General features: G+C 39.2%; 1 protein-coding gene across 1 annotated transcript; it reads left to right on the forward strand.

Annotated features, from left to right (window-relative positions):
- Positions 1 to 432: 432 nt before the first annotated feature.
- LOC104277611 lies at positions 433 to 8,801 on the forward strand. The gene is made up of 4 exons (XM_009874301.1): positions 433 to 483; positions 1,158 to 1,340; positions 3,711 to 3,844; positions 8,699 to 8,801. The coding sequence occupies exons 1-4, from the start codon at positions 433 to 435 to the stop codon at positions 8,799 to 8,801; spliced, it is 471 nt and encodes a 156-aa protein (XP_009872603.1).
- The last annotated feature ends 776 nt before the right edge of the window (positions 8,802 to 9,577 follow it).

Consider the following 9,577-nt stretch of genomic DNA (forward strand, 5'->3'; position numbering starts at 1 on the left):
AAGGGCATGCAAGCTTCTCCCCTGTGGCAAGGGGATGTCCATGGAGAAGCACAGCAAATAATCAAAACTGAAAATAACAAGTGATCTCATGTTCTACATTTAAATTTTTCACAAAGCTAAACAAATATTAAGGAAGATCTTAATGTATTAAGTCTCAATAGTCATTAGAATTTGACACATGTTCTTCTCGCCCGATGCTGATACTGGGTAAGGGGGTAATTGCTGTGAAATTATATAAGTTTTGTTACACAAAACTGTCTACTTCTGCATAAAGAGTGCAATGAATGGGTAAAACTTCAAGGTATACTTGTAATCACATTAGGATGATGGAGGGTTACAGCTTTCATTGAGGAATATATGTGAGCTTTACTTCCGTATTACTTATTTGAGGATTTAAAATCAGTAGATTAATGCAGTTTATTCTCTTTCGGGATGGAGTTCATTTACGAGCTGGCAGTCACCAGCTTTGGTGACAGAAAGGCAGTAATTCTCTGCTGGTTGAACAAATTGGATCAGATCACCAAGCTGTAGGAGGGAGACAAAGGTCTACGTGAGAGGATGGGATACAACTATCAGTCGCTCAGGCAAGCGTGAAGAAGAAAGAAGAGTAGTACCAAGTGGTCCTTGTGCCTCTAGTCAATCATTAAAGTGAACTCAGCTAGAAATTTCTCAGTACTCTTGTGCTGGCATCACTGAGGTGTAGCTCTGTGAAGTGCCTGCTTCTCTTTTAGTATGTGTATCTAAGTGAAGCTTGTTAACCTTTTAGGTCACATGTGATCTGTTTTTTAGGAAGACTTTTTTCTTTTCAAAGTCTTGGCCTCCATCAACTGTTAAGGAGTAAGGTCGTTGACCATAATCCAGAGACAGAATTTCATGATTACTGACTGGAAGGAAGCACACTTTTTGTGATGCTTACAGTTGTGTTATACTCTTACCAGTCGTCAAAAGTGACTGCAGCACAGGCAGTTTAGTACGTCTCTGAAAAATACTCGAGTCATGTAGACCTCCTTCATTAAACAGTTGCTTGTGAAGGTGAACACTGTAAATAACAAGTTGTATCTGTGGCAAATACAAAATAAAGCTGTACTCAATAACCTAGTATGAGATTGGGTAAACTGTTGTTGTCTCATGAATGTATTCAATTGCTTGTTCTGCAGAGTGATGCTGGACTAACTGGCAGGAAGATCATTGTTGATACCTATGGAGGTTGGGGAGCCCATGGTGGAGGTGCATTCTCTGGAAAAGATCCCTCCAAAGTTGATCGTTCTGCAGCGTATGCAGCTCGCTGGATCGCAAAATCTCTGGTGAAAGCTGGTCTCTGTAAAAGAGTATTAATCCAGGTAAAAGCAACCGTGAAAGTAATACATCGTAACAGAAATTCTCTCTCGTGTGAGGTCATGCCCTCAGAATAGGCTCTACGATCAAAGGCCTGCTCCAGTTTCAGAGAAGCATTTCTCATAGTAAAATGGGGCTCCAGAAAGTTCCTCTTGAGGGTACATTATTAAGGAGCCCTAGAAGGGAAGCCAAAGACGCAGGCCAAGATGGTCCTGAAACAAGGAGCATGGTCTCAGTAGTATTCTTTCTCCAACTTTGTTGCCATCCTTGCTCTGCGTATTCCTTTGAATCATCCTTGCTTTTACTTCCAGCAGCTCTACTGATCCCCTGAACACACATGTACGCCCAGCACTCCAACCTGGTCTGTGCAGCACATTACATACAGTTATGTTAGCAGTGTCTAGTTGTAGATGTGCAACCTGTTGTACTATATGGTCATATTATTTGCACCTTAAACCATTTTAAGCTGTGTTTGAAATTACCTTAAAGTTACCATGAGTTCTGTACTGTGTGTTCCTAGTATACTACTAGGGTGTGATGTGTTACTAAAAGCAAAAGTCAATTTTCTTTCAAGAGTTTAGAACAAGAACTGTCATCAGTCTTATACACTCAGAAAAAATGTACGTACTTCCTCGTGCATAAGTTTTTGAGACTACTAAGTCTAAGAAGTCAAAAGAGGTGTTTTATTGACCCCTAGCCAGCTTCACCATTGAATATGAGCTCAGTGTGTTCATCTCTGTAGTCTGCAATACTTGTTCATATGCATACTTATTCTGAGTAGCTGCTATGAAACAACATTAACGCAGTACAACAAATTACTACAATGAAAAGTAGCAGTGATCTGACTGATATCTGCTGCAAAGTTTAAAACCTTTTTCTTTCTCCATGGACCAGAGGAGAGGCGCACTAAATGTGATAAATGACATTATACACAGACACCTGAGTTAGAAACAAGGCTCCTGGCTTTAGATATTGTGTATGTGTTTGATACCTGAGTAAACATAAAGTTTTAAATTAGTCAAGGAAAGGGAAGTTTGAGAATAAGCCAAGCACAAATCGTGAACATTAGCAAATTGTTGGGGTTTTTTATTTTTTTTTTCTGAGAGGACAATTTGAACGGCATTTTTAAGCACATACATCACTGTCTTAGTTCTCGAGTAACCGGGGAATGTTGTTATTCCAGTAATTCACCAGTTAAATTAATTCCAGTTAAACACCAGAGCCTGACTCTAGACAAGGCAAGACTGATTTTGTTAACAGGAGCTATGTAGATACCAGATATTAGCAGTGAAGGTAAAATGAGAGAAGAGAGAAGCATAGGAGGGAAGAAAAACAAATATTCTGTGAAGTTATAGAAGGCTAGATTAAAGATTAACAAGAGGAAAATTTTTTCAAGTGGAAATGCAAAAGTGTTTTCAGTCTGTTAGTGTCTGTGTGCTATATTAAGACCTTGCCAGCCTCCACCGAGGCTGACAATTGAGCTGCCTCTGCTATGTATACTGTGTCCATGCTAACCTCTTTTTCATACTGAAAGGGCAAAATGGATAATAGAGGAAATTGCAGACTAATTAGACTAATTAGCTGTATGTTATCACAGATTCCATGTAGGCTTCATTTAGTATGTTCTACAATTGTCAGCTTATTAGTCAATAAAAGACACGCTTAGCATGATCTCAAAATTAGCTAAGGGGAAGATAGCAATATTTAGGTCAGTTTCTAACAAAAACCCAATTCTTGGTTACTAAATAATTGAATAGACAGAATTCTTGTAATGACAGAAAGGAGCGATGGAGCAACTCTGTCTTCCTTTGAATGAGGTGAAATGACAGAGAATACTTCCTGGCTTATTTTGTCTACTTCTAATAGCTCTGTTTTAAGAAGTACATGGAAATACTAGATGAAGTTTTGGGGAGTGCACGAAAATAACTCACTTTGGGAAGACAAGTTATGCGCGCTTTGAGACCATGGAGCTTTTTCTCATCGTTTCCTGGATAATCTTTTCTCTGCCTCAGGAAAAAAAAAAAGAAAGAAAGAAAGAAAGAAATATTTGCAGGTCTCAGAGTCTCCAGTTTCAAAGACATGAAATCCTTGTGTCTATCCAAGGCTGAAGGATGCAGAATGGCATCATCTGAGGATGGTTAGAAAGCACCTCTTCTGCTTTTAAGGAATATCACTTAGATCTGAGTGAGCATTCTCCAAGGAAAACAGACAATTTTCTAACATAGAAGACAAATAGCAAAAATGTATCTATCTTTCTTTATGTAGAAAAGGTGTGCATAAAATCTTCCCCTGATACGTAAGATAAGCCTTTCTCTTAAGCTAAAAGTAGGAACCACTGTTTAATTGTGCTTGGGTTGTATACATGTATTCTACAGCTATCATACGCTATTGGTCTGAGCCAACCTCTTGCGATCTCAGTGTTTCACTATGGAACGTCCGACAGATCTGAAGAAGAACTGCTTGAGATTGTGCAGAAAAACTTTGATCTACGCCTTGGAACTATCATAAGGTTTGTGTGCTATTGGTATTTACTGAAGGGAATCATATTTTTAATGCTTTCTTTAACAGCATCGAGGGTTAAGGCTGGGCCAGCTGACACTCTATAACTCCCTCTCCCTCCCCAAATGGGAAGGAGAAGGGAATGAGGCAGAGAAACTTATGGATTGGAAAAAGAAAATTAAAATAGCTTTAATGAAACAATAATAGAAATAATAAGGAAATAATAAAAACAATGAACTATATACATATATATGAAACAGATATCGAACGCAAATCACCCCTCAACAGCAGTCCCCACTGATGCTGCAGAGCAGGCGGCACTGGGGAAGTCCCAGGCTCAGCAGCAGAGGGGAGCTGGACATGGGAGCTGGATTCAGGAACTCAGGATCAGGATCAAAGATAGAAGACTGGACAGAGTCCTTCTTGGGCGGTGGCCATTGAAGAAGAAAAAGGGGCCTAAACCCTTGTGATCCCTCAATTTTATACTGAATATGATGTATATGGAATGGAATGGAATGGAATGGAATGGAATGGAATGGAATACACTTGTTGGTCGTTTGTCCTGTCTGTTACCCACTGGAGGTGCAACATTTTACTTCCTTGTAACCCTTCTTACCTCCAGACACTTGCCAGCGTGGCACACAAGATCTAGCAGTGACCTTGGTCACTAAAGAAATAAATACAAGCAAGAGCCTTTCTGCATCCCAATCCCAGGCAGTAACTGTAAACATCAGCACGATCACTTCTAGTAGCAGACACTGTCTACAAAAACACGCTGCTAACTTCAGAAGGTGCAGTCTCTTAAAAGAGACTGAGCTGAGAAATAAAAATTACTGAACAGAATTAGCTCTGTTTAGCTCAAATCAGGAGTTTAATGTTAAAGCTTCTGTCTCCTAACTTTATGGAAATCACCTTCATCACAAATCTATAATTTCTGCTTTTCCCTCACCCATGCACCCAACACAACATATAAAGGCCAATTCATAAATCTGGTGAAAAAATGTGCCAAATAAGTGTGACTGCTCCAAATTATGCTATGTTTTATGTCCCAGTAGTGCTTGTAGTGTGCTACATTGCAGTTCATCAGTCAGCTGGTGTTTGCTTGATTAAGCAGAATTAAAATTTGACGTTAGATGTAGTTAGGTTTTCCAGTCTGTTTACAGGATGTCTAAGGCTCCTAATCCTTATCTTATCAAACATCAGAATTACTGGCTCTTTCAGAAAAAGGTACCAGGATAAGTATGGTCTCCCTGCCTTTGATCATTAGGTGGCAACAACTTGTGAGACAGATGCCACAAAATGGAAAGATTCTGGTGCCCTTACCTCACACCCAATCCTGTTGAAATGAGTGGGGTGTTATGTGCTGTAATTTGGCTTTGCTCATGCACAGAAATTATCACCTTACCACAATAGCAGCAGAATGGCATTTGCTATTGCCGGTCTGAGGATACTGGCCATTAGCCCAGAAGAGAAAGGAATACCCTTAAGTGACTAGCTTCTTCATGAGGTCTAAGTGTAATAGACCTTCTACATCAGAAAAAAATGAACACTGAGGGCCTATCTCTAGCTGTCATGAAGTCTTGTGCAGCCTCTTTGAAGGAAAGTGAGCTTAATTAAAAAGGAATCTAGGTGTCTTAAAAGCTGTCTTAAGATTTGGTAAGCCATTGTAGGCATCTGAAAAACAGAACAAGCATAAAAATCTTGCCATGATATGAGCTGTCTGGAAGTGAAAGTTCAGCTGCTACCAGAATCGTCACTGAGGTTTCTATGCTGTCAGAGAGGACAAGAAAACCCAAATCTGCTTAGGTCACAACCTGTAGCTCATACAGCTATATTCCTTTCTGGAGTATTTCTGGACCAGGTCTTTTAGACAAACATAATCCTTGCACTTAAAGAAGCACTAGAATTACACTTTTCATCGAGAGAAGAAAGGGCTGGAGAAGAGATCAGCACAGATCCTTATCGAGAGTAACCTACCTACATTCCAGGGAGCTGTAATTTGATCCTAGCGTTTTTCCTTCTTTCTTTCCCTTTTGTGGCTAACTCATATAATTGTTTATGTAAACTTTTAGGAGGTAGAGCTTTTTGCCTGTTTGTGGCACAACTTCCTGATGGCACAGGCTTATCTTCTCAGACCTGAAGAACTTTCGAATCTCTTGTCTGATTTTCACCAAACTTGGCAGGCTGGACTTACTAGAAATTTCGTAACTAATAGAAACAAACACTATCTCTTTTTTTTTTTTTTTAAGGGAACAACCACACTGTAAGTTCGCCTCTTATTATACTCTGTGAAAGTGACATGGGAGCTCTGTATTTGAAAATGATTGATATGATTCTAGAGTAATCTGGACTCCAAGCGTGGTAGTGAATAGGAAGTCTCTTTTTTCCCTTAAAAAGGGAAAGACATTTCTGACAAGCATTTGCTGGTGTGGCCAGCTTTTTGCACTCCTTTTCAGAACACTTCCTGAACGTGCTTGTTGAGAGTAGAGCTGACTTATATTTTTAATAATCTGAGATAATGCAAGGTATCATGGCAACTTCTGTTGCTAGGTAATGTTTTCCAAGTGTTATCAGTTCACAAGTATAATCAACACTCTTCTTTCCTTTTGTCATGAGGACAGTTCGTCACTGTAAGTAATTTATTGTGGTGGTTCCCAGATACTTTCCTTGATTTGATGTGCTCAGAAATGCTATATTTTCAAAATACATTATCATAGCCCTGGAAGTGTTGAAGGCAGGAAGAAGTGAAGAAAGCTGGTAAAACCATGAGCATTGTTCAGTGATTTTTTCCTTTTTAAATGTTTGTCCTGGTTTTGGCTGGGATAGAGATAGTTTTTTCTTAGCAGCTACAATAGTGCTGTATTTCAGATTCAGTATGGGATTTTGTATGTGAAAGAATACTCATAATCTACTGATGTTTCCACTTGCTGCTAAGAAATAAAGGACTTTTCAACTTCCAGTGTCCTGGTAGTGTGCAAGTGCACCAGGAGCTGTGAGGGAGCATGGCCAGAGCAGCAAACTCAAATTGGCCAATGGAATATTCCATATCATACAATGTCATGCTCAGTATATAGATGAGAGTTAGCCAGGAAGCTGGGGCTCTCTCTCCTCTGGGATTGTGGTTTTCAAATTTCATCTTTTGGGATTGCTAGCAGGGAGTGAGCTGGGCCTCAGACAGTGAGTGGCAAGCAATTGCATTGCACATTGTCTGGAAAACATGCCCTATGAAGAGCGGCTGAGGGAACTGGGTTTGTTTAGTCTGGAGAAGAGGAGGCTGAGAGGAGACCTTATTGCCCTCTACAACTACCTAAAAGGAGGCTGTAGCGAGGCTGGTGCTGGTCTCTTCTCTCTAACTACTAATGACAGGACAAGGGGAAATGGCCTCAAGTTGCGTCAGGGTAAGTTTAGATTGGATATTCGGAGGAAGTTCTTTACTGAACGAGTGGTGAGGCACTGGAACAGGCTGCCCAGGGAGGTGGTGGAGTCACCAACCCTGGAGGTGTTTAAAAAAAAAGTAGATCTAGCACTTGAGGCTATGGTGTAGTGGTTGGGTGTGCTGGGATGGAGGTTGGACTAGATGATCTTCAGAGGTCCCTTCCAACCCCTAATATTCTGTGATTCTGTGATTCTGTGATTCTGTGATTCTGTGATTCTGTATACTCTATTATTACTATTATTACCATTCTAATTTTAATTTTATTTAATTTATTAAATTGTTTTTATCTCAATCTACCCCTTGTCTTCTTACATTTATCCCTCCAATTCACTCCGTTCCCCACATTGGGGCAGGTTGAGCGAGGAGATGCATAGTTTTTGGCTGCCAAACTTGTTTACACCATGACATTACCTCACAATTTTTAAAATCCCGTGCAACCAAAGTACTTCATGATGTCTTTTCATTTAGTCAGCTTGATGGCTTTTGTAGTAGGGTCAAGCACAAATGACTGTAATAGGCATTGGAGCATGTGCACAAAATATTACTTGAAACAAGAGTTAGCTGCTGTACTTCATAAATGACCCCATAAGAGCGAGAATGTGTAATCTCTTCACCATCTGAAACTTCTTTGTTATCCTGTTTGTATTACTGTGTGTCTCCTTACTTTGCTGTTTCTTCACCAGTTTTCTCTCTAACAGCTTACAATATGAATCATCTATTTTAAATGTGCTTTCAGAGATAATTAACCTAATACCACACGGAAGAGAGCCCAGGTAGAATAAAATATTTCAGGCCTTTCATTAAATGAAGAGAAACTTCTGTGTAGATACCTGTGTCTAATCATTTAGCACAGCTGCAATCCTCTATACTATAAAGGCTAAAAAGCAATAATCATGACTTGCACTTTCATTATTTATCTAGACATGATCAGCATTAAGCCCCATTCTAAACAGTGATTTTGTACATCTATATAAACAGTTAAACCTCCACAGTTACTCAGTCCACCAGATCATCACCTTTGGCTGCTTCTTTTGAGATTGTAACTGTTTTTCTGGAACAGTAGCAATAGAAAACATTCTATATTACACTTGCAGTAACAGAAAACATAATGCTTGCACAGGTATAGCTGAACTTTATTCAAATTGTAATGCTTCTGCACTGTAAGCCTTATAAAGCCTAACTGCATGCTTACTGCATCTGTGACACGTTTGAAGAAAGCTGACTATTTCTACCCACTTTAAAACCGAAACCATCAGATTACTAACTTTCCTGCTGTAAATCTGAGTGATTAGACTTGGAAACAACACTTGGGTTTTACTGTTTTTCTTCCAGGAATAATACTGATTATCCCTCTGATGTGTCTAAATCATAATATGTCTTGGAATAGAGCTAAGTGTAAGACTTGCTTTTTTTTCTCTTTTCATTAAGGGAGCTGGATTTGAAGAGGCCAATCTACCAAAAAACGGCATGCTATGGGCACTTTGGGAGAGAAGAATTTACATGGGAAATACCCAAAAAGCTTGTGTATTAAGCTTTTCAGAATGTTTCATGTAACTGACAGGTGGTTTAATAATCGGTAACATTTCAAGCTCTCCAAGAAAAGACTGTATGCTTTTTTAAAATGACATTATGTAGTTAAATAGATTTACTGAAAGTGATTTGTATTTATTTTCTAACTTTCATAGTAGCTTTACACTTCAAATCCATGCTGCTTATATACTCTTCAGATTTGTCTTTGGTAAAGTGTGAACAATTCAGGCCTTCGGCTGTGATGGTTGTGGAAGTTGAAATCATTCCTACTCTGCCCACTGCTGCTTACCCAGTTAACTTTGTACTCAAGTGCATGATGTTGATGTGGTATCTTCCAGCAGCTCCTTGTGAGAGGAAAGCAGTAATACCACAAATTGCTGCAATTCTTTGGACCAAGACTTCCATGACTACATCTTGGAACATTGTTCATTGTAATGATATATTTAGCTATGAGGTAATGTTATCAGTTTGCTTTCCACATCACAGTTCTGTAGGCATGTCTGTGAAAACTGATGAATTCCTACGTTGCAATTCTTTCACGCATTTATAGTTACTCCTTCTCAAACTAAAATTTTTCATGTCTGCATGAATTGGAATTGGCTGTACAATGTTCCAATTAAGTTTCAATTGGCCAGTTCGGAAATGTAACAAAAAAAAAATGTAAAAAACACCCAGAGGACATTACCTTCCTTTGACTTCTCTGTCCGAAAGTGAAAAATGGAGGAAGAGAATTCAAAATTATTTAACTTCAAGGTCTACAGCAGATGAAGAGGTTTG

Source organism: Apaloderma vittatum, unplaced genomic scaffold (genome assembly GCF_000703405.1).
Source record: "Apaloderma vittatum isolate BGI_N311 unplaced genomic scaffold, ASM70340v1 scaffold14350, whole genome shotgun sequence".
Lineage (NCBI taxonomy): Eukaryota > Metazoa > Chordata > Aves > Trogoniformes > Trogonidae > Apaloderma > Apaloderma vittatum.